Source organism: Mytilus trossulus, chromosome 6, assembly GCF_036588685.1.
Source record: "Mytilus trossulus isolate FHL-02 chromosome 6, PNRI_Mtr1.1.1.hap1, whole genome shotgun sequence".
Taxonomy (NCBI): Eukaryota; Metazoa; Mollusca; class Bivalvia; order Mytilida; family Mytilidae; genus Mytilus; species Mytilus trossulus.
Window position 1 is genome coordinate 37,299,617 of NC_086378.1, and position 26,738 is coordinate 37,326,354.

General features: G+C 31.1%; 3 protein-coding genes across 9 annotated transcripts in view; 1 reads left to right on the forward strand and 2 right to left on the reverse strand.

Moving 5' to 3' along the window:
* Positions 1 to 480: 480 nt before the first annotated feature.
* Positions 481 to 10,968, reverse strand: LOC134721269 (zinc finger TRAF-type-containing protein 1-like). Its single transcript, XM_063584128.1, has 4 exons — positions 10,677 to 10,968; positions 8,980 to 9,218; positions 7,283 to 7,494; positions 481 to 3,337 (listed from the first exon to the last, which is right to left on the reverse strand). Exons 1-4 carry the CDS (start codon positions 10,875 to 10,877, stop codon positions 2,949 to 2,951), a joined length of 1,041 nt encoding a protein of 346 aa, XP_063440198.1. The 5' UTR covers positions 10,878 to 10,968; the 3' UTR covers positions 481 to 2,948.
* An 11,130-nt stretch (positions 10,969 to 22,098) lies between these two features.
* Positions 22,099 to 24,991, reverse strand: LOC134721282 (uncharacterized). Its single transcript, XM_063584165.1, has 2 exons — positions 24,891 to 24,991; positions 22,099 to 24,051 (listed from the first exon to the last, which is right to left on the reverse strand). Exon 2 carries the CDS (start codon positions 24,041 to 24,043, stop codon positions 23,429 to 23,431), a length of 615 nt encoding a protein of 204 aa, XP_063440235.1. The 5' UTR covers positions 24,044 to 24,051; positions 24,891 to 24,991; the 3' UTR covers positions 22,099 to 23,428.
* The window catches only part of LOC134721270 (piezo-type mechanosensitive ion channel component 2-like), a 94,959-nt gene continuing 93,144 nt past the window's right edge, over positions 24,924 to 26,738 (forward strand). For 6 of the 7 annotated variants that reach the window (XM_063584133.1, XM_063584129.1, XM_063584131.1 and 3 more), the window contains exon 1: positions 24,924 to 25,115. The gene's annotated coding sequence lies outside the window, so the exon portion shown is untranslated. The remainder of the gene's footprint in view (positions 25,116 to 26,738) is intronic. The other variant, XM_063584136.1, reaches the window with a different exon arrangement.

Sequence of the window (26,738 nt, forward strand, 5' to 3'; positions counted from 1 at the left end):
CAAAGCAGAGTGGGAACTACTTAATATCCTTACGGGGCACTTGAATTAACCCAATCTTTTAGTGTGGTTTCTGATCCTCAACTTCAAGTTTTCTATAATGTTTTGATGGTTTGTAGTTGTCTTTTATTTTGTCTGTTTGTTTTGTTCATACATCATTGTCAATATAATGGAATTTTATGTGACTGTCATATAAGTGAGAAGTTCAGCTAGCTATAAAACCAGGTTTAATCCACCATACATAAAAAAATGCCTAGGTACAAGGTTGTTATCCATATTTGATGTGTTGAGGAACTTGAGCTTTTGATTTTACAATTTCTTTATGAACTTTCTGTTTTGAATTATTCGCTAAGTTCAGTATTTTTTCTTATTTTACTGGGTTTTTTTGTGTCTTTTTTGGCTTGGCCACCTTTTTTTTTATTATTGTTTTTGCTTCATATTATTGATTTTGACAATGTCCACTTATAGATAAAATACAAAAGCTAATTGTTATTGAATTTTATTGGACTTCAACATCCATTTTTCTATCCTTTAACCTACTATGATTATATATACATGTAATGGCAAGTTACAGTTAAAAATGTACAGCACTGTCTGAAATACACATTAAAAAGAAGAAATAATATATCCCCGCAATCATGCATTTGATAAATATTATAGAAATTGATTATTAAAATGAAAAAAATAATATTTATTTATTTCATTTCTCACCTTTTGTTTGTATGTATATATTTCAATTATTTAGTTGAGGAAAAAGTGTCATCACTCACAACATTTTTTCTTAAAGATTAATGAAAGAAAAATTCTTAACACAATCTTAAGAAAGAAATCTTCATCCAGTATAAAATTTGAGTTTTTTTCTTAAATTTGGTCTTTTTTACAAATTCAATTAAATTTTTGAAATACCATTTGTGGTATAAGATGAAATGAAATAAATACAGTTTTATAAATTAAAAATTTCTCTTGTAATTGAGTTTAAGTAAAAATGTAGTTTTGAAGAAATATATCTCTGCTAATGAATTATGAGACGGTATATACAAGCAATGGGGTATGTATCATAAATATAAAATATTAAACAGCTGAGAATATTAAAAAATAATACCAAAATATTAAGTAAAATATAAATGTTTGAATAAAAAATTAAGTGTAAGATAACAATGCAGATGATTGATATATGCTGCAATATGTTTTTAAGCTACCTAAGAAAATTGCTTCCCCCCTCTTAAAATTTCTTTCTTTTTAAGTTAAAGAGTGGAGTCTAAAGGGTGAATTATTTTATTATTTCAGTCTTTAATAGAATTATTATAATTTCTTAACATAGTGTATATAAATGAGATTTAAATTTTTGCAAATAGGAAAACTACTCTTGCCTTCTATGTTGCATACAAGTATACACTAATTAATGTGCAAAGTAGATGATATACAAATAATGTTACAGTCAAATTGATGTATGAATAAAACGTGAAAAGGGGTATAAGTCAATAAGACAGCAACCCAATGACCTAATTACAAACAAACAAAAATCTAACAGTAAACATTGTCTTCAACAAGACAAGGTTACTTACTGAATTTACACTCTTTAAACATAAAAATGTATTTTCAAGGAATCATTTTAGTATTTTTCAGCTTCTGCGTGAATTTTAAAATTATGAAAAACAAAGAATAAATAAACTTTTATACTGTAGTCTGCTTTAGAAAATAATTCTATATAGACTTTATTCCAAAATGAAAACAAAAACAAATGGTATCATTTAAAATACCTTAAACAAATAGAAATGATTTAAATGAAAACAGGAAAATAATGTAACAAAATAACAATACAAAAACAAAATTTTAAATGCCGGAACAATTTGTCTTTAAATTTTTGTAACATGATGTAACAACATAACAACACAAAACAAAACAAACATGAACCTAAATGTATTTCTAAATCTTTAAGACAACTTATCTATTTACAGATCGTAACTACATGGATCAAAAAATCTAAGCGGTCATGAGATCACTGAAACATGTATTCCTAAGGTCAATTGAAAAAAGAATTTGTTTCTCAGATCATTTCAGAATGGGAGGTACTATACATAAAATTGAGAATGAAAATGGGCAATGTGTCATAGAGGCAACAACCCAACCAAAGAGCAGAATTCTTTCTGTACATAAAAATATCATTTCAGAATGGGAGATACTATACATGTAATCTTTCTGTACATAAAAAGTAAAACTCTATATAACAAGTAACCCCACCAAAACAAATTCCTCGAATATCAAGAGGCTCACTATTAGGAATTTACTGAATACATTACATCCTATGGTAAGCTTGGATGAACATTAAAGACGAACACAAAAACATTCAATCAATTACTAGTAAGTTAAAAATGAACATCTCAAGATGTAGTTTATGCTTATTCATTGATTGAAGATCTGACCGGATAAAAATGTTTTTGAAAAAAAAGCTTCGAATTATGAAATATTTTCAATACAAGGACAGCCCCAACAGAACCCATGTATCTTCAATGATCTAACAGTTATTCATTTTTCAAAAGCCTACAAACATTGACTATACCCTTGACCTGTCACTGAATTCCTTTTATTACAAAATCTCTTTTAAACCCGTAATAATTATTTATTTAAATAAACCCCAACATAGCAAAAGTTAACTATACCAACATACCAACACTGACTGGAGAATCTAAATGACTTCAATTTTTTTTTACTTTCCTATATATATATTAACATATAAAATTTTAAAAGTTTAATAAGAAAATCCAATTGTCATACATCTTAATTTTTATAAAGATTATAAATAAATAAATATATGATAAATAAATAAATAAATAAATATATTTTTTGAAATAACACGTAAATTAAATCTGAAGTTACACAAGAATAAAATATCAGTCAGTCTTGGTATGTTTTTCCTATGAACAAAATTTGAAAATATCCTAAAAGTGTATTTAATTCATCATAACCATTATAAGTCGTAAATTAATGGTTCGACCGGCCAATAATTTATTACATTCTACAGAGTTGATTATTGGTAAGTCATTGTATGCTGTTTCTACATTGTCTTGTACAAAGTCATGTGTGTAAATGTAGGGGTTGATCTTTATTTCGCCGTAGGGGCCTTTGAGCACAATGTAGGACAGACTGATTGGTGTTGTAAATTTAGATTTCAACACTAGTTGATAAGACAGAGTACGGTCTGTTGTAAGAGCTGGATTTTTCTGATCATTGTTGATTCTTGCTTTGATGACCCATTGAAAATTAAATGCTGAGAAACGACTAGTTTCATAGAATAACTTGGTGGTGAAATCATCTGTTCTGTAAGGTTTCATCTGTAAGTCTGCAAGAAAAATTTAGTATATATGTTATTATATACATAATACAATACACACAAGATGATTTAAGTTTCAGTACAAATAATTTTTCCTAGTGTTGAGAGAATCAGTGTGAAACAGGGCAATCACATGATTTACAGGAGCATTGGATGGTAAAATGCCTCAAGTTTTTCATCTGCCTGGCGGAACTTCATAGATGTCATTTTTTCTTCAATGGTTCATTGTGGTATCATGCAGCCTACTTCATTAATGAGCTTCTATACTATGTCCATTTGAAACAGATGATGCCCCTACTTTGCCTATAACGTTATGAAGGGACTGAAGAACTGTAAAGGTGACCCTACCCACATGCATACTTGATATGTGGTTTGTGGTAATAAGCTTTGTGTATAAGTTTCATAACCATTGGTTGAGGCCAACTCATGTTAGAGAACTACTTTTAACATAAAAACCAGATGCTCCACAGGGTGCAGCTTAATACGACCACAAAGGTCGAACCCTGAACAGTTAGGGCAAGTATGGACACAACATTTAAGCTTGATACAGCTCTGAATTTGGATTGAGATTAAATAGTTGACACAACATAGGTTTCTGACACAGAATGAATGTGGTCTAAGAACTTAAACTTAAAAATTTAAAAACTTTAAATTGGACATTTACCTATTATGTCCAATATCCAAAATCAAAATACATGGTTAAATTCAGCATATCATAGAACCCCAAGAATTCAATTTTTGATGAAATCAAATAATGATAAATTTTAGACCCTTTATACCTCAATGTTGACCAATTTGATAACCGGGCCCAAATATTAACCAGATGCTTCACAGGGCGTAGCTTTATACGACCGCAGAGGTTGAACCCTGAACGGTTGGGGCAAGTATGGACACAACATTCAAGCTGGATTCAGCTCTAAATTTGGATTGTGATTAAATAGTTGACACAGCATAGGTTTCTGACACAGAATGAATGTGTTCTAATGAACTTAAAATTTTTGTTTTCTTTTAGAGCAATTCACTATGCTGTTGAATATTAATCCTCTCAAAAAAATGTTTGAAGAAATTTTCTTTTATTTATGAAATTTCAAATGAGAAAAATTGAACCCAATTTTTTAATCACACCCCCCTTTCCCTTATTCCAAAACAAATCTCAATTAAAATATTCTAATGGAGTTTGCAACAATAACTACTCATTTAAATACATCATAAAATATTAAGATGTAAAAAAACTGCTTGTTATCACTAAATGGTAAAGATTATTTAAATTTATCAGTTGGTAGTAAAAAGTGAATATACATTGTATATTGTATATAACAAAGATTTAAGTTGATTCTGGACAAAGAAAGATAACTCCAATTAAAAAAAAATCTTGCAATAAGATATTTCTTGCTTACTATTTTGGACAAAGAAAGATAACTCTAATTAAAAAAAAAATTGCTATTTCACAATATTGTGAAATTAGATATTTCTTGCCATTGCAAAATACTGAGCAATTGAAAAGACTTGCTATTCCACAATACTTAATATAATAATTTTAGATCCTGATTTGGACCAACTTGAAAACTGGGCCCATAATCAAAAATCTAAGTACATGTTTAGATTCAGCATATCAAAGAGGCCCAAGAATTTAATTTTTGTTAAAATCAAACTTATTTTAATTTTGGACTCTTTGGACCTTAATGTAGGCCAATTTGAAAACGGGACCAAAAATGAAGAATCTACATACACAGTTAGATTTGGCATATCAAAGAACCCCATTTATTCAATTTTTGATGAAATCAAAAAAGTTTAATTTTGGACCCCGATTTGGGCCAACTTGAAAACTGGGCCAATAATAAAAAATCTAAGTTCATTTTTAGATTCAGCATATCAAAGAACCCCAAGGATTCATTTTTTGTTAAAATCAAACTAAGTTTAATTTTGGACCCTTTGGACCTTAATGTAGACCAATTTGAAAACGGGACCAAAAGTTAAGAATCTACATACACAGTTAGATTCGGCATATCAAAGAACCCCAATTATTCAATTTTGATGAAATCAAACAAAGTTTAATTTTGGACCCTTTGGGCCCCTTTTTCCTAAACTGTTGGGACCAAAACTCCCAAACTCAATACCAACTTTCCTTTTATGGTCATTAACCTTGTGTTTAAATTTCATAGATTTCTATTTACTTATACTAACGTTATGGTGCGAAAACCAAGAAAAATGCTTATTTGGGTCCCTTTTTGGCCCCTAATTCCTAAACTGTTGGGACCTAAACTCCCAAAATCAATACCAATCTTCCTTTTGTGGTCATAAACATTATGTTTAAATTTCATTGATTTCTATTTACTTAAACTAAAGTTATTGTGCGAAAACCCAGAATAATGCTTATTTGGGCCCCTTTTTGGCCCCTAATTCCTAAACTGTTGAAACCAAAACTCCCAAAATCAATCCCAACCTTTCTTTTGTGGTCATCAACCTTGTGTCAAAATTTCATAGATTTCTATTAACTTAAACTAAAGTTATAGTGCGAAAACAAAGAAAATGCTTATTTGTGCCCTTTTTGGCCCCTAATTCCTAAAATGTTGGGACCAAAACTCCCAAAATCAATACCAACCGTCCTTTTATGGTCATGAACCTTGTGTTAAAATTTCATAGTTTTCTATTCACTTTTACTAAAGTTAGAGTGCGAAAACTAAAAGTATTCGGACGACGACGACGACGACGACGACGCCAACGTGATAGCAATATACGACGAAAATTTTTTCAAAATTTGCGGTCGTATAAAAATCTAAATACATGGTTAGATTCAGCATATTGAAGAACCCCATATATTCAAATTTTGTTGAAACCAAACAAAGTTTAATTTTGGACCCCGATTTGGACCAATTTGAAAACTGGGCCCATAATAAAAAATTTAAGTACATGTTTAGATTCAGCATATAAAAGAATCCCAAGAATTCAATTTTTGTTAAAATCAAACTTAGTTTAATTTTGACGCTTTGGACCTTAATGTAGACCAATTTAAAAACAGGACAAAAATTAAGAATCTAAATACAAAGTTAGATTTGGCATATCATAGAACCCCAATAATTCATTTTTTTATGAAATCAAACAAAGTTTAATTTTGGCCCCTTTTGGCCCCTAATTCCTAAACTGTTAAGACCAAAACTCCCAAAATCAATGACAACCTTCCTTTTGTGGTCATAAACCTTGTGTTAAAATTTCATAGATTTCTAATTACTTATACTAAAGTTATTGTGTAAAAACCATGAAGAGTGCTTATTTGGGACCTTTTTTTGGCCCCTAATTTCTAAACTGCTGGGACCAAAACTCACTAAATCAATCCTAACCTTCCCTTTGTGGTCATAAACCTTATGTTAAAATTTCATAGATTTCTGTTTACTTATACTAAGTTATTTTGAGAAAACCATGAAAAATACTTATTTTGGCCCTTTTTGCCCTAATTCCTAAACTGTTTGAACCAAAACTCCCAAAATCAATCCCAACCTCCCTTTAATGGTCATAAACTTTGTGTTTTAATTTCATAGATTTCTATTTACTAATACTAAAGTATAATGTGAAAAACCAAATGTCTTCGGAAGACGACGACGCCAACGTCATACCAATATATGACCAAATTTTTTTCATTTTTGCGGTCCTATAAAAAAATTCAGCAATTCTTCCATTTGTAAAAAGTGATGTCACAAAAATGCAAACTTAATCTGTGTTTTGTGTTTATAACAATGAATAATTATTGTAATTATTGGTTGAAAATAAGTCCAACAGGAGTGAATAAAAAATAGTAACAGTTACTAGTCTGCTATCAAAGATCTTAAATATTGGAGTAGCGTCTGGATTAAATCCATTTTTGCTACTTTACCAAATTTTTAAGGACTACAAGATGAGGACACAGTCCAAGGCAAAAAAACTTTATAAGAATGAAAATCAGATATTATTTGTACTTACCATTAAAAGTAACTTTTTCACATGAAAAAAGTGAGACAATGTCTTTGTACAATTTGAGTTGGGTCTCATTGTACTTGTCCACCTCTGCCAGAGATTCCATTATTTCTGCTCCTGGCTTCATGAGATGTCCACAGCCAATCTCATGTTCAGCCAGTTCGTGAAATGGTCCACACCAGCAGCAACCAATGCGGGAATACTTGCATAAAGAAGGCCTGAATATAGAAAAACAAAACACATTCTAATAATAGATATATGATAAGACATCAGAGATTGCCTGAAAGGTCAAGGGATCACTTACCTGCATTCTTCTTCTTTGAAAGCTACAAAGCAAGTTAATTAGCTATATGCCACAACAAAAATAAATGGGAAAATTTTTGAAATTCTGTTCTTTTTTGTACGCTCCAATTTTTAAAGCAAAATGTTCCCATTTATACAGTGTAAGAAATAAAATATAAATGTTAAAAATCTCTGTTTATTCCACTGTAAATCTGTTGATATTTCTGAAAGTAATTAAGAGTATTGTAATCCATTGTCAGTAATCCTCTTTTATTATGTCACTCAGTATCTCTATACTCATGTTATAAAAATCCACATTTTATAAATTTTCCATAGAACGAAGTTTAGCACATAGTTCCAATCTTTTATGAATTGTCAAATCCACCAACTGTCATCTGCCATGATATCCACATCCACTTTTCACAATTTATTTTTACAAAATCAATGTCAGGAGTCCTACATTTTCACAATACTGACAATAAAGGTACAATTGTACATTGAAAAAATTATTAAAAAAAAGATAAATTAATTAATTACTAGAAAAAATAAACAAGGCAATCAACATATGAAAATATACATTGCAATTTAGTTTAATTTATCATTGAGAAGCAATCATTCAAAAAGTTTTAAAGCTTAAATGTGTGTTTGTGTGTGTTTTACAGACTTTAGATTAAATTATCAATGAACTTTTTTTTAATTCAGGGTAGAGATCAGTCGTAAAACGAACTATATTACCGCTATATTGAACTACTTAATTTTGATATGAAAATAATACTGGTGAGTCAAATTACAATCTTTTTCACTCTTCTGTTTCCTTCTCCCGAATCTCCTTAGTAATTTTGTGCTACATGTATAACTACTATTTTCCGAATGAAATTTTTATGAGTATTCAAATTTTATCGAAATTAAGCACTTGATATTTTTGGTTCAGCACAAAAACTTATTTTCATTCAAAAACCTCTAAATGTATTTTACTTTAACCAAAATATACTATTAACGGATGCATGTATGCAGGCATGTGATGTATATACTTTTCCTAACAAAATCTTAAACTTTGATAAAAAAAGAAAGAAAAATAAAATAGAACTCCGGGGTTGACATTTCGATTCCAAAGCATGCTTGTTGCTGCCGTTATTTCATCTTTGAAAGATGTTTAAAATACTTGCCGCCTAATTTTAAGTTGATCTGTTGACAAACATCTGGCACGTCCATGTCACATGATAGGCACAGGGTCTCCATTTAATCCTGGTCAGGAACAAAAGATAAAAGTGTGTTTCCAATTATTAACAAGTATGAATACAAAGTGGAGAAGCACCCGCACGGATGATCCAGCATCCATGCGCGTGCTTGCTCCTTGAGCAAGTGATAGTATCTTAACTAATAAACTTAATTAAGTTAACAATGACGATGCATCGTCTTACCTCTCCTCACACAATTCTCGTTCATGATAATCAACCTGGTTACGTGGTAGATGGCAGTAGCAGTACTGGCACTCTGTTGGCAGTTCTGACACTGCTTTCTCCACAGCCAGGTTTCTGGAACAAAGGTTTTTGCTGATTTCACATCTACAGTTGGGACAGGTTGCTGTCTCATCTTTGAGTCTTGAATCAGCGAGTACATGATTGAAACAGCCAGCACACATCAAATGACCATTGGTACACTAAAATAAGAAAATTCTTGATGGAATTTATGGCTAATAAATTTAATCATTATAAATGCATGAGAAATCTTTTGATTTAACAACTTGATTAATGGACAACTTATAAAGATAAAATTTCTCTGATTTACAAAAAAGTACAGGTATATGTTAATGAAAAACACTATAGCTGATAATGTGAAACAAACAACCAATGCAATAAACAATGTAATGCTGACTGGTTGGTAGGAATCATGTACCATTTATCGTCAAGTATTAAACAGTCATTTTTGGCTACCGTTAGCATCAAATTGGTAAAATTTTACAGTAATTTGTAAAAATATATTTAATGTGATTCATAAGAGGTCTCAAATAATTATCATTACTGATATTTTTGGAATAAAACTACATTTGTGTAAACTTGATTTGTCTTAATTAGACTGGGTTTTTTTTGCTAAAAGAAAGTGTTCATTTTATTGTCATGCACCAAAAATTATCTTTAATACCGTTATTAGTCATGAAGGTATCTCCATTTAATACCACCCTCCTTAATGTACCAATATTTAAGAGATTTGTTTTTGCATCAATCTCAGAGTCCGATTTAGAGGGTTTTTCAGGGGGCCTGTGCCCCTCTTTTCTGTTGATTATATATAGGGAATCACTGAAGCATGACTGGAGCGGTCCCCCTCTTAGGCAGTCAGTTGGCCCCCACTTATGAACATTTCTGGATCCTCAACTGAATCTGATGTCTTATAATGTTTGGAAGGTATTTTTTTTCTAACCTGCATTCATGAACACAAAGAGTTAGCTAGTCATTAAATACATATCATTTTATTTATATTATGCTTTAAATTATGTACCATATAACTTTTATCAGACAGAACATTTATCAAATTATGTACATGTAAGTAATATTTCATGTGTATATATATCAGTAGTATCTTGTGTTATCTTGACTTTGCTGTCATGTTATGAGGGTGAACTTCATGCATCAATGAATTACATATGGATTTGCTCCCATGATATTTCATTCATATTATGTGAAACCATATGTGATACTTATGCATATTAAATGAGGTGGCAGTTTGCCAACTGGACAACTGATTATGTTAATCATGTGATCATGCTATCCGTCAATGTCAGAGATAATTTGGGTCAACATGAAGGTCACAGCTGGTTTTGACAGATGTGTTTGGGCAGATCCCTGAGCAGATTCTCTCATATTCTATTGTATTCTTAAGCGCCACATCTATATTTCAATAAATCTGAATTTCTGTTTCATGCCATATTGTTGCTAAGGTATAAAAGTTCCGTTCCGAGTAAATTTTTCTGCATATTTGTTTGCAGACATGACCATATTTGGCTATGATGCAATATCCGATCAGTGAAAGACATATTTATTGAGGTGATTAATATACTCGAAACAAAAATTAGCAAATTCAGACGAAAATAGATAATTCGAATGAAACAAAAAATGCATACCTGGTAACAGGTTTTGGGCAGGTCCAAGCAAACTGCGCAACACAAGATTCCGGAAAGGCGATATTCGAGGGCATTTTTTTCTTTTTCTTTCTCCTCTACTTTGACTTTCTTCTTCTCAGGTTCATAAAATATGTCCATGTTTTCCTTATTGGAATTTTCATCCATTATAGCAAGGGCTGATGGTCCTGGTATGTCAGACATTTCGTATCAGCTGTCACTGGGTCACTGGTTTGTTTACGATTGAGGTTTGTTGATGTTGACGTTTTGCTGTTTTGATCATGTGATCTGTCTAAACATGACGTCAACGATAACCAATGGAACGAAATCGTGTTCATCGGGTAACTTCGTTACTTTCCGGTAACCAGTATCGGATCAAAGTACTTGAAAGCACTGTTTACATTCAAGGTTTCACAACATATTATGTGACAACTGATATTTTTAGTGCTATACATATCCTTGGCGTTTCACAACAACAAAAACAAACACCAAAAAATAAAATTCCAATCAAACAAACAAAAAATTGTGACCAAGAATGTGTACTGTATAACTGTCCTACTAGCTACAGCTAACATAATCAGTCTTGAAAAAAAGTAGGGGAAGACTGGGTATATTCGGACATTTTGTTTACATCAAGAGGCTACTGATAACCTTAATTAAAACTGATCACTAACTTGTAAAATATGCACTTCGTGTATCGCTGTTCATTTTTTTTCTGTACAGATTAATTCTACTTTACATTTATAGTTTTCAAGAAAAAGGGTAAACAATTGATATTTATCCATAAATTGCAATTTAAAGGTGTCACGTTGTAAGATAGTCATCTATCTTTTATAATTATAAAGGTAAGGAGATTTTAGTATGATTGCAAATCTGCAAATGAGAGTCAGACAACCTATCCATCAAATATCAAAATCTCAGTCTTCCTCTTTCAAGTTCTTCCAAATACTGCCCACATTCAACATGATGAATATTCTTGTAAGTTGAAGTGAATGTTAGAAAAAAAATAGAGACAAATGTAATTGCATATATGCTTGTAAAGTTTTATCAGTTTCGTCTTCTATTGTTTTTCAGTGTCCTCCCCTGAGTATGAAAATGGAAACTATTTTTTTTTATACAATCTGATTTGGTTGAAATCTATAATATTAATTTTTGAACAAAAAATAATACTTTTGCTTGTCATGAAGTCAAGTGAAGAATAATTATGGTCATCATGCACTGTAGTTCTTGTATTGGCGAGATTTTGTTTTTGTTGTTTACAGTTTCTACTGTGATAATTTTCCAAATAATATAAGGAAAAGTCTAAATAAGTAAAAATTCATCATTAAATGGCAAACATTAATGTAAGGATTCTTCAAACAGTTTTGGCTGCATTAGCGTTTTTGTTTTTATCACAGTGTTCTTGTATCGCTGATAACTTTTCCTGTTTACAGTTTCTTTTTGTTTATCATAAATTTATAGATCCTATTTTGAAATTAAGGACACTGTTTCTCCTCTTACACATGGCACTTTTCGATCGAAAATTGTTTAAGATAGATAAATCTCTTTATATAGCAAAGCAAGTTCTAAGTTTGAATAATTCTATCTTATATACTACTTTTTATGTTCCGAAATCTAACAAAAAACAATTTTTGAATATCAGTCAGCATTTTAAAAATAATAGGTGGATAAATACATTCAAAAATATTTGGTATTTTTCTATGTTACGTATATATATATATATATATATACAACTCGTCTAAACATCAACCCAACAATGTTAGATCTGTAAATTTGCTTTCGCAAATTTTTGGTTCTTCCCTCGCCGGGATTCGAACCCATGCTACTGTGATATCGTGACACCAAATCGCCTGCACTGCAGCCGTCCCGCTAGACCACACGACCACCTGGGCTCTCAAAAAAAGAGCCTTCGGTGGCCATATGTTACCTTTCCACGTCAGTTTTAATCTAGCGGCGTACTACAGTACATGATATATAAGGCATGAAGATGTTATTGTTACAGATCAGCTAAATTATCTATAGTAAAGGATCCTACAAATACACAGCCATGTATCACCATCATTGATGGCGATCCGATGGATACATCTGTTGTAGGGTTGTCACTGACTCAGACGTACTTATGTATATATATAGCAGGCGATTTGGTGTCACGATATCACAGTAGCATGGGTTCGAATCCCGGCCAGGGAAGAACCAAAAATTTGCGAAAGCAAATTTACAGATCTAACATTGTTGGGTTGATGTTTAGACGAGTTGTATACACATTATGTACACAGCCATGTATCACCATCATGGATGGCGATCCGATGGATACATCTGTTGTAGGGTTGTCACTGACTCAGACGTACTTATGAATATAATTATTTTCTGTGACTGTATCTTACATTAATTTGTAGGATCCTTTACTATAGATAATTTAGCTGATCTGTAACAATAACATCTTCATGCCTTATATATCATGTACTGTAGTACGCCGCTAGATTAAAACTGACGTGGAAAGGTAACATATGGCCACCGAAAGCTCTTTTTTTGAGAGCCCAGGTGGTCGTGTGGTCTAGCGGGACGGCTGCAGTGCAGGCGATTTGGTGTCACGATATCACAGTAGCATGGGTTCGAATCCCGGCCAGGGAAGAACCAAAAATTTGCGAAAGCAAATTTACAGATCTAACATTGTTGGGTTGATGTTTAGACGAGTTGTATATATATACAACTCGTCTAAACATCAACCCAACAATGTTAGATCTGTAAATTTGCTTTCGCAAATTTATATATAGGCCTCATATAGTAAATTAGTTGCAATCTTTATATTTTACAGAGGGGTCTTTACAATCTGACAGTATTATAATTGAGAAAAATATAACGTGAATCTATCGAATTCCCAAAGCACAGAAGTCGACTGAATTACTTGAACTTTTTGTTTATTCTTAAAATATATTTCATATATCTAAAATTGGATTATAAAAAAATGTGAGTGGTACTCGAACTATTGGATGACTATTTATAGGACTTTACTTTTGACTTTAAATTAAACTTTTAATTGGCTTATATTCTAGGCTTTCCTATATATATCATCTAAAACACTATTAATTATTTTCCAAATGCCAGGCGTCCACGAAACCTCAAAAATCTTTCTAACTGTATCAGCAACCAAATTGAAAAAAAATGACTCTGTTTTGTTTAATAAAAAAAAAACACAGTAGATACAAGTATTTTGTCTTTTGAAGGATGCATGTAGGTCGTACTTTTCAAATGTTTATCAAGATACTTGATTTCCTCAGTGATTGACAACATATTTGTTACGTTTGGAGGACGCTTTTTTTTCTTCAAAAAACAGTAGACTTTTCCATGGGAACCATTTGGGCTCATGATCTTGTCGACTTGCATTTTGATTTATAAGAGACTGAGCTTTTAAGGACAAATGAAAAGAAAATTGAATTATCCTGCAAATTCACCTTTTTTGCTATACATATATACTAGTACAAATGTATGTAGATGGTTTCCTTTCACTCAATAATTCAGTTTGGTGACTGGATTAAACGTATCTATAAACCCATCAAATTCGAAATCAAGGATATAACAGATACAGTTAAGTCTACCTTCTACCTTGAATAGCATCTAGAAATTATTGCAAGGAAGCAACATTCCAGCAGCGCCTACATATAGAATAAATATCTCATAGATAATAAGATATTCCAGAGTTTGCTTTACCTCTAAAGAGGGTTGCTGCTTACAAGGAATCCAATGAACCAAGTATTTCGAGTGGTGAAGTTTAAATCACTCCTTCGAAACAACCATCGCCATTTGGTTGATGCATAATGAATATCTATTTTCATAGATGACTGGCAGATATGTTCTATTTGTGATCAATTAATGTAACGTAACTGGCAAGTATTCTGGTCTCTTTTCTTCGAATTCTTTTCTATGAATGTGACCTTCCGAATTAGACTTATTACTTAGTTTTGTAGTACATGCATGAGCGGTTGCCACAATAGGAGCAGACATTGCTTACCCTGTCCGAGCACCTGTGAAGACCCACCGGTTCTTGGTGGGATTTGTGTTGCTCAGTCTTAAGTTGTCTATATTATGTTTTGTTTACTGTAGTTTGTCTTTTTGTCGTTTGCGCTTTTTTACCATATAGCATAATTGTCAGCTGTTTTTGACTTAAGAGTTTGATTATCCCTTTGAATTTCTTCTGCCTCTTTCTTTGCAGTTTCTTCTTTAGTTCTTATCTATGAGCATTTTTTTTTAGATAAAAGGCAAATACTGGGAAATTTGTCATCTAGGAGTAAGGATCCATGAGATAATTTTTGTAGAAATGGTTAAAAGGTAGATCTGGCCTACTTAGCATTTTTTTATGTAGATTTTCTATCTATTGTGGTCTTCAAGATACTAAACATATGATTTATAATTTTTATACGACCGCAAAATTTGAAATTTTTTTCGTCGTATATTGCTATCACGTTGGCGTCGTCGTCTGCGTCGTCGTCGGCGTCCGAATACTTTTAGTTTTCGCACTCTAACTTTAGTAAAAGTGAATAGAAATCTATGAAATTTTAACACAAGGTTTATGACCACAAAAGGAAGGTTGGTATTGATTTTGGGAGTTTAGGTCCCAACAGTTTAGGAATTAGGGGCCAAAAAGGGACTTAAATAAGCATTTTTCTTGGTTTTTCGCACCATAACGTTAGTATAAGTAAATAGAAATCTATGAAATTTAAACACAAGGTTTATGACCATAAAAGGAAGGTTGGTATTGATTTTTGGACTTTTGGTCCCTACAGTTTAGGAATAAGGGTCCCAAAGGGTCCAAAATTAAACTTTGTTTGATTTCATCAAAAATTGAATAAATGGGGTTCTTTGATATGCCAAATCTAACTGTGTATGTAGATTCTTCATTTTTGGTCCTGTTTTCAAATTGGTCTACATTAAAGTCCAAAGGGTCCAAAATTAAACTTAGTTTGATTTTAACAAAAAAAAATTGAAATCTTGGGGTTCTTTGATATGCTGAATCCAAACATGTACTTAGATTTTTGATTATGGGCCCAGTTTTCAAGTTGGTCCAAATCAGGATCTAAAATTATTATATTAAGTATTGTGCAATAGCAAGTCTTTTCAATTGCACAGTATTGCGCAATGGCAAGAAATATCTAATTGCACAATATTGTGAAATAGCATTTTTTTTTATTAGAGTTATCTTTCTTTGTCCAGAATAGTAAGCAAGAAATATCTAATTGCACAATATTGTGCAATAGCAAGATTTTTTTTTAATTGGAGTTATCTTTCTTTGTCCAGAATCAACTTAAATCTTTGTTATATATACAATATACAATGGTACGTCTGAGTCAGTGACAACCCTACAACAGATGTGTCCATCGGATCGCCATCAATGATGGTGATACATGGCTGTGTACATAATGTATATACAACTCGTCTAAACATCAACCCAACAATGTTAGATCTGTAAATTTGCTTTCGCAAATTTTTGGTTCTTCCCTCGCCGGGATTCGAACCCATGCTACTGTGATATCGTGACACCAAATCGCCTGCACTGCAGCCGTCCCGCTAGACCACACGACCACCTGGGCTCTCAAAAAAAGAGCTTTCGGTGGGCATATGTTACCTTTCCACGTCAGTTTTAATCTAGCGGCGTACTACAGTACATGATATATAAGGCATGAAGATGTTATTGTTTACAGATCAGCTAAATTATCTATAGTAAAGGATCCTACAAATTAATGTAAGATACAGTCACAGAAAATAATTATATTCATAAGTACGTCTGAGTCAGTGACAACCCTACAACAGATGTATCCATCGGATCGCCATCAATGATGGTGATACATGGCTGTGTACATAATGTATATACAACTCGTCTAAACATCAACCCAACAATGTTAGATCTGTAAATTTGCTTTCGCAAATTTTTGGTTCTTCCCTCGCCGGGATTCGAACCCATGCTACTGTGATATCGTGACACCAAATCGCCTGCACTGCAGCCGTCCCGCTAGACCACACGACCACCTGGGCTCTCAAAAAAAGAGCTTTCGGTGGGCATATGTTACCTTTCCACGTCAGTTTTAATCTAGCGGCGTACTACAGTACATGATATATAAGGCATGAAGATGTTATTGTTTACAGATCAGCTAAATTATCTATAGTAAAGGATCCTACAAATTAATGTAAGATACAGTCACAGAAAATAATTATATCCATAAGTACGTCTGAGTCAGTGACAACCCTACAACAGATGTATCCATCGGATCGCCATCAATGATGGTGATACATGGCTGTGTACATAATGTATATACAACTCGTCTAAACATCAACCCAACAATGTTAGATATATGTACACATACAAAGGAACCTGTTCAGTTTTTGCAGTAAGAGTCAATAATTTTTCTTAACTACAGCATAAAAATCAGAAGATTTTTTAATGATATAAGTTTTTCTTTAGCTCATTAATTGAAGGATTATCTTCTGTTGTTACTTATTATTTAGGACATGTTTTGACGTATAGTTATTTATTTATAATTAAGGATATATCTATATCCTTGTGGTTAAGAAAATCAATACATATTGTCATTTATTGCTGTATATCATATTAGCATTTTGTTCATTGTTTTCTAATTTAAATACATTTGTCATTTCAGGACCTTTTATAGCAGACTATTCTGTATGGGTTTTGCTCCTTGTTGAAGGCTTTAATGTAACCTATAGTGGTAAATGTCTATGCCATTTGGTCTCTGAGGGATACTTGTCTCATTTGCAATTACACCACGTCTTAATTTCTATATATTGATATCATTGATTTGATCATAATTACCTTTAGCATCTTAAATTATAAATAAAAATAGCTTTCTATTTTCATTCATTTATTGGATATTGGCATTGTTTTGTAAAAGAATTTAATTATGGGCTCATCATATCAAAACCGAATAATCATTCAATGTATAGATATTCAAACAGCTAGTTAATGAAGCACTAGATGGGACTTCTTCATTTCTGTATTCTACAATCTTTAAGCCATTTTTTTCTATTTTTTTGTAAATTTATAGCACCTCGTTATTCATTATTCTTTATTTTTGTGGTCCATTTTCCTATATTCTATATATTTTTTTGCCCATTATTCTCTATAATGTTGGCCTCATCCACACCCTCTTTAATCCTTTTTGCTGTCGTCCCACTAAAGTTTATCATTCATTTAGGGCAGATAATTCATTTTTTTTACATCTTAAATCATAAATGTATGGTACAGAACCTTCAATTAAACATTGTTTCTGTCAGAAAAAAATAATTACATTTTTTATTGTCCAGGTCAGTTCTATGGCAAGTTGTTTTACTAAATATTTGAATTTCAAGATATCTCCTATAATATATAAGATATCTAGATATCTTATATAAAATATAAGATATCTTATATAATATATAAGATATCTTATATGATTTCATTTTTATAAGATATCTTTAATGTTATATGAGCTATCTTTAATGTTATAAAAGATATCTTTAAAGACAATTATATAAGATATCTGATAAATTATATGAGATATCTTATAAACTATATAAGATATCTTATAAAGTTTAAGAGATATTTTGAAGTAAGAATAAATAGCAAAACAGCTTGCCATACAATTCACTTAATATTCTAACTTTGGAAAAGACCAAAATGTTTCCTGAAATTGTCTTTTCTGCAATGATATTCTGTAAACAAATTCATATGATCATATTCCTCAACTTTATTTTTTACTTAGTTGTAATGTATTATACCTACACTAATTCTACTACCAGTCTTGAAGTACAAGAGCTAAATTACTTTTAAATACAAGAGCTAAAAAACTTTTTAGTACAAAAGTGGTGGGGGTTACATCACATATAAATATCATCCCTTAAATCGTTTAGATGCATATATCCAGAATAAATACTTTGAGCTAGCTTTCAGTAAATGTGTGCTTTTCTTGATATGGTATAAATTATTAAGAATGCTTCTGTTGTGATTTTGTTGTCTGACAGAGATAAGTGCTGTTTATGAACTCTATCTTTATTGTATATTATATTTTAAGGTATTACTGTTATTTTTGTTTTTTTGTATTTTCTCTGATGAAATAAAAAGGTGAAGGGGGTTGTCAACCGTTGACACTTTAATTAACACTGCAACTTGACTTTGTATCAGTCCCAAATCATGGACAATGTCAGTGGCTGTCTCAGATATACATATAACAAATGTGTCCTTGAAGAAAGAAAAAAAATAGATTCAGAAATTTATACTGTGTGTATTTATTATTGGGATTTTGTCATTTTAGACTAAAATACGATTTTTAACTCTTGTGATTTTGAGAAAAATCTTGTTTAATTCATATAAAAAAAATCAAATTGCAAGTTTAAATTATTGCGATTATAACCCTAATGCATTTTTCGCAATAATTAAAACATTCCAATAATTTCTGAATTTACAGTAGTATCCTAACCTATCTAGACAATGAAGAGCAATAGTCATGGAATAGAACTTCATACCCTGTGAATCCACCCAAAGATTTTGGTGGGGTTCATGTTGCTTAATATTTAGTTTTTAATATATCACATGTTCTATTGAGGTCAACTCTCATGGAATTACAGATAATAGAAACTTGATAAACAATACTGCACACGCTGAAATGTCTCGCCTTCTTTACTAATCATTGATATTATGTTGATAGTCCTAAATATAAAGCTTTGTTACAACTCACATAAACTCATCATTAACCAAGAAAACAAAACATACGCACATACCAAATATAGTTATCCTATTACTTATAATAAGAGAGAATTTAACATTACAAAAAATCTTTTTTTTTCAAGTAGTCACTCAACTATGAAAATGAGGTCAAGGACATTGGACATGTGAATGACAGAAAGTTTGTAACATGAGGTATCTATATACAAAGTATGAAGCATACAGGTCTTCCACCATCTAAAATATAAAGCTTTCAAGAATTTAGCCAATGTCACCGCTGGATCACTATACCTATCTCCAGCTTTCTACCACAAAAGTTGCAGGCTCAACAATAAGAGACTTAGGAAAACAAGCTACTTTGTTGATCTTTTATCAGTTGATACATTGCCAATGGTATATTTACACTGCATGTAACACAAAAAATTGCAAAACTTTGCCTTCAAATAGCAAGACTTAAACTGTTTTTGATTAAAAAAAAAAAAGAAATCTCAATTTTGTTTTTTGTTCAAAGATTTGAAATATATTGTTGGAAATAAACTGTGGAAAGTTTAAACAAAGATCATTGTAATCTGTTGGAGTGTGGTATTACACAAAAGCTGGGAGCAATCCATAGAATTCAATGACAAAAAAGTGTAAGTTCCACACATTGAAAACCAATCTAATTAAAATTAAATCCTTTAATTGCTCCTGTTCTGATATGTCGCGCATCAAGGTGAAAACCTGAAGAAATTTGTTTTACCACAATAGCATAATCACATCTTCAATATAATGCGGCATAAAGCAACCAACAATCAATCAATCAATCATCTTCAATATCTTTGCAATCACTGAGCAAAATTTGAATAATATTCAGGAAGAAATTATTGCAAGGTTTTTATTATTGCGAAAAATGTGACAGGAATTGTAAACACAATTATTTAAACTCACATTTTGGAATAATTTATTTAAATTAAACAGGATTTTCTCAAAATCGTAAAAATTGAAATGATATTAAAGTCTTAAATGACAAAATTGCGAAATTAAATATGCGCAATAATTTCTGAATTTACAGTAACACAAACTATTGCATTGGAATGACTGATGTAGTGATGGCTTGAAGAGGTCATTAAACTTCTATAGTAGCAGGTATTAGAATTCAATGCTGAACTACATATGCTAATAAAGATATAAATAGTTTCATACTATAAATATGTACAATCAATTTTCTCATAAAAGGGTTGTAAATTAAAAAAAAAAAAAAAAAAGAACAGAGTTCCAATGCCTGTCACCTTGCACATATTTTATCTATCCAAGGATCAAGGGCAAATAAATGTTAAAAACAATTTATCAACTGATATCTAAATTGGTCCAAGAAAATTTCTGATATGAACCTATGATATAAGTTTCATAAAAACCAGCAAGAATTGATGCAATCATTCATATAATTGATGTTTAAAGGGCACAACTCTTTTTCAAATAATTGATCTGCACTGATTCGAGAAATAGCTGATATAAAGCTACAATATTAGTTTCATATAAATCTGGCAAGATTTGTAAACATGAGAGCTTTAACAATGCAATTTTCCTTTTATGCATGTATTTAGTTTGGCAAGGGACATAACTCTTTAAAAATAATTGATCATCACTGATTTTTGAACTTGTTCCAAATATTGCTGATATAAACCTATGCCAAATCTACAAAGTTACATGTTCAACTAATGATTGAAATAAAAAAGAAGCACACAATATATATCACTATATTTATTTGCCACAATAATTGGATTTAGTTGTTTCAAGGACAGACTCTGAGATCTGAAAGTTGAATGAAAACATTATATATTCTGTAGACCTGACACAACCATACCCCCTTCAATTTGTTCACTACATTCAAACATAACAAAATATCAACATTTTATATATATATCAAAATGATGAGTGCCACAAATGCCATTTTACAAATTACAAAAAAGAATGATATGAGGCACAATCAATGATTAAACATGAATATGAAAATGACACTTTATAAAATTGTATGTGTCCAAAGTGCTTTTTTGGATTAATTTCATCAGGAATATGCACAAAGCCAAAATTGTGCGGCCCAAGTATTGAAGACCCAAAACAGAGTAATAACAGTCAAAGCATTCACTGTCAGTGCATTTAGCTAGGTAGAACCTGTAAGTAAAAGTTATTCGCCATGCATTTTGATGGTCAGCAGATTCATAATTTTGGAATGTTTTCTGAGCACACTGTTTGTGAACAATTGTTCAAGGTATTATTGCAGTGAAATTTTACCATGCAGAAAAAAGTTTATAATAGTGATTTTTCTGATATATTTGTAACTTTTCAATTTTTTGCAAACATTGCCAAATAAAGATGGAAGACGAAAGTCAGATAATCTTATGCTTGTAGCATATGAGAAATTTACCACACCCCAAAAATATAACATTGACCAATGAAGTATGCAATCATGGTTATATGAAACCTACAAGACAGTCATTTACTATTTACAATTACATGTTTACCATATATACCAAACATCCATGACCTTTTGTTTATACTTTATAGTATCTTGGAAACTGACTGATACAACTAACAAAGTCTTTGGATACTTCAAATGAGAACTAGGTTTAAATTAGCACTTTTGAAAAATTATGATAACACAGACAAGAGTTAACTCACATGATAACTTTTTAAAGTTGAGCAAAATAAAAAGATGTTTTTATATTTGACATATGACAAACATGATTTTTTTATGATTCCAATGAGTTGAAAATGTTATTGCAAATTGTATGACTAGAATAAATCTCATATATACGTCTTATTTGGACTGAAACTTTACTTAAATACATACAAGTAATTTATAAAGTTTCACATCATCAACCTGATTGTCAAAGACAAGTTTTAACTTTACAAGAACAAAACTTTAGAAGCTGAGAATTTTCTTTTCTTTATAAAGTTTTTCTAATTATTTGTAAAAATAGAAACTGCTTTAGTTTAATGTTGTAAAATCTAAGGCTGAGAACTTTAGATACCTCTATTTTGAACTTGCAAATATCGGTTCTAAAACAAGTCAATTCATAAAGGGCTCAAGTTCAACAGAACCATGTGTCTTCCCTGTAATCCATGCTGTCAGTATAAAGGTGTAATGTTGCATGCAAAACACTAAATTCATCTGTAAAATATGGGAGAAAATAAAATAGGATACTAGATCTTGAAGAAACTTCTGACCAAGTTTCATAACATTGTTCTTGATGTAAACAAATACTTCATCCAAACAGTAACTGCAATTTATGAAGTCCATCATGATCAGTATAAAAATACTAAAATATCAAAAATCACAAAATTTAGATTCAGACATGATTTGTGTAAGTGATGAAAAAGCTTTTACCAAATTTCCTTTAAATTCTATCATGGTTTACAAAGTAATTAATGTCTAAAATACTCCACACTTACATGTACATCTTTAAAATGTTGATCATGACTGCAAACTATTAAGTTCTTTCATCAGTAAAATATGATCTTGTGATAAAAAATAAATCTGTCAACATTTTGTAACTTCTTTTAGTTTTGACAAGGATTTGTATAACTATACAATCCTTGGTTTTGACAAAATTGTTGTTGTCTTCAAAAACATTAACTACAGATTGAACCTAAATGTCCTAAATGTGTTGATTTAAAAGCAGCCAATGACTGAATGAAGGATCATTATGTCACACTTTTTTACAAAAATACTGAATAAAACACATTCTAATTTAGTAATTTTTCAATCACATGCAAATCTTATTGAAAAAGTATGAATTATATAATAAAGATCACTTCTTGAATTGCCAAAATTTAGAAAAATTAGTTTATATAAAATCAAATCTAAATCTTAAAAGTGAACTCAGCATCAATATCCATGTTATATATCTGATAAAAAAATATTACCCAGTATTCTTTTCATTGGATTAGGTATTAATACAATGCATACCATTCTCAATTAGTATATAAAAGCTTGAGTTACAAAAATAATGGTAAAATAATCAAAAACAATTGGAAATAAGGCTGTACAATAAAATTATTTACTTCAAAAATTTTGCAAATAATGTTTTGTATTGCTATTAGGTGGTGGATCCACCGTTGGAAATGAATACCAAAACATAATATTTCCAATAACAAGACCGTAATGAAGAATGTCAACTTTGTAAAATGGTCCTATCTGTCCATCTGACCCTCCAATTAACCCAGAAACAACATACAATACTGCAGCACTAAGACCATACCAATTTCTGTTCATAAAACACAGCAGGAGGATTGTTAACATTGCAAATCCACTGACAGCTTGAGTTGTCAGCTGTCTCATATTTGTTGGTAAGAATAAGGATGATACTGCAACAATGCCAACAAATATTATTATCTTGTTTGCTAAGACAGCTGAACCGTAAATGCCACAAAATCCTAAAGCTATTGTCGGAACGCCAAATGTAGCTGCTAACCATGAGAAGAATTTGTGGCCCTTGAAAATAAGAGATCCTTCTGGGTTTTCCATACTGAATCTAATGATGCCAACAGAGGCTGCTATTCCTTGGATAATTAGTCCAATAGATGGCTTAAGATGGTGGTTATATAACTGGTTTGCAACATAAAATGCTGAAATAGCTAGGATGAGATCACTGAGTGAGGTACTCAGTTGACGAGGCATTATCAAATCTACAAAATAAAAGAGTAAACTCATTTAACATGTTTAACATTTACATTTGATTAATTTATTTATTTCATGATCATCTCCTTACAATTACAGGGCTGTATACAGCAGAATATTTTGAGTAAATTCACTATGTGAGAAATAAATAACTATGACACACTCTGTAGAATGGTGACTAACTTAAATATCAGGTTTTTACAATGTTTCTGCACTAATCTTGTTAGGCAATGGACTTGTTGCTTTTGGTTTAAGACAGCATGACATGCAATGAGCCATACAGACAATAAGAAGTGGTATTTGTTTATATGATAACAGAAGACACCCATGATGTAATTTTGATATATTCATCTTTTTGGTTGTTGGTACCATTCTTGGATTTTTCAAATCAATAATAATTTAGATTAAGCACAGTCACTTGAATTTTAGTGATATATTTAACTATATAACAGTATTTTTTCATATATATATCACTGAAATCCAAGCGACTATAAAATAAGATAGGGTTTATATTTTTTTAAACAAGAATAAGAAAATCAATATTTAGAACAAGTCATCAAATAGGAAAATCATGTAACTATGAAAAAATATCAAGCCATTCACTTCTTTAGAAACATTTTTTGCTGTTGTATAATTTGTTTAGAGAATTACTACTGTAACTGAATAAGCATGCATGCTCTTATTCTATTTATTGCTTACAACAAATGCCATGGTTGATCTTGCAATAAATGAATAATATGAGAGTTTTTATGAAATAAGTAATTGGTTTCAGCATTTGTGCTAGTGTGACCAGAAATGGTTGGACTTGATTCTTCTTAACAGGTGGATTTATTTGAGGTGTCATTACCTTTAAATGTGGAAATTTGAACCTAAAGTTTAATGTTCAACAGGATTTGCAGTTTGGAATATCCGGAAATGTAAACATTCATTCGCTTCCGGTGGAATAAGTGTCTTGATAATAACAGAGGGCGCTCACGTGAGCATCTGTCATGCTGTAGATGCTGTGAGCATTGTGGCGTTAAAACAGACGCTTCTTATTCATGACAAAAAGATTGCAAACCAGGTGAAAAAGGTAAATTCTAAATGCTTACTTTCATATTAAATCTTTGTGTTCGACGAATAATACTGTCAACGTATACTATATTTTTAATTCTATGTCAACAGTGCACAGATTCATTTTCATATGAATCACAGACACAGTTTATAGATAGAAAAATATTTTCTATAATATCTTAAATATACAGTGATATTTTCGACAATTACGTACAATTTTTATTTATAATTATAGTTCTGAACAGTTCCCAGGAAATAAATGCTTAAATTCACTGCTGTAATAATAAAAACATGTTTATCAGTTTAAAAATAACATATTTTCTAATGTGCCATTGGGAACATAACTTAGAACCCAATGTTCACTAAGCCGACTTTAAACCAAATGACAACGATTAATAGCCCACTGTCACAGATAATGTAGGGCCCTTAAAAACCTACTAGATAAAAATAAACAGTACCTGTTCTAAACTTCCTTTATCTTAATTTCTTTTTATAGTTTGCCTGGTGCTATTAATATAGATATAATAGTCTTTAGTTATTACTTGGTTAGTATAGTAATGTGGAATTTGTTTAATAAGCTGGTACATTGGAAAGGGAAATAATGTTCTTCTATATTATGAATGATCACATATGCAATTTATTGAAATAAACAATACAGTGGGGCCATAATAAAAAATAGGTTTGTTCGCCCAAACGCTACCTACACAGAAAAAGCTGCCTACTCAAATTCTTTTATTTTCCTGATTTGAAGAAGATTTTTTTAATCAAATAGGCATGAAGACTAATATTAAACATCTGATACTTCAATTTCTTTTTTGAAAAAAAAAGAAACTGCCTACCTACCTGGTAGGGTTTGGTTAAGTGTGGCCTGGCGGATCCAGAATTTTTTATAAAAGGGGGGGGGGGGGGCTGACTGACTTAAGAGGGGGCCCGCTCCAGTCATGCTTCAGTGATTCCCTATATAATCAACCAAAATTTTCCCACAAAAAAGGGGGAGGGGAGCTAGGCGCCCCCCCCCCCCCCCCCCCTGGATCTGCCTATGCAATACTATTAAAGATCATGAATATGATGCTGAAATATTATCAGTTTTATAGTTAAAAGAACACCTATATTAAACTTCCATTTGTAAACAGCAAAAATATTCAAGAGAGTAAGTTCTGCAAATAAGTTCATACCACCAGAATTGTCAATTGACTCCTTAAGGAGTTATCACCCTCTAAGATATTTTTTTCTCAATTTGTATATTTAGCTTGCTTATATAATTACTTTATTGAATCAATTTCAGCCAAACTTGGACTGAATGAGTTTAAGTTTTAAGTCATTCATTATTAAATATTATAATGCAAATATAATCATTGATGAAAGATTTAAGCCAAAAATTACAGGTGAGAGATTCAGGCTCTTGAGAGCCTCAAGCTCTTGTTCTTTTATTTGTAGATGTAAGCATTCTATATTGGACTTATACATTATTCTATTGGTCACAAATCATGTTGAGTAAAAAATATGTTTGGAATGAAACTTACAAAATTGAATGAAATTAAAATTTGAATAATTTTCTTAGTTTGACAATAAAAACATTGTGAGTGATATGTGAAGACTGGTTTCAATTTATATATTTTGCAAATAATTAAAAAAAAAATCA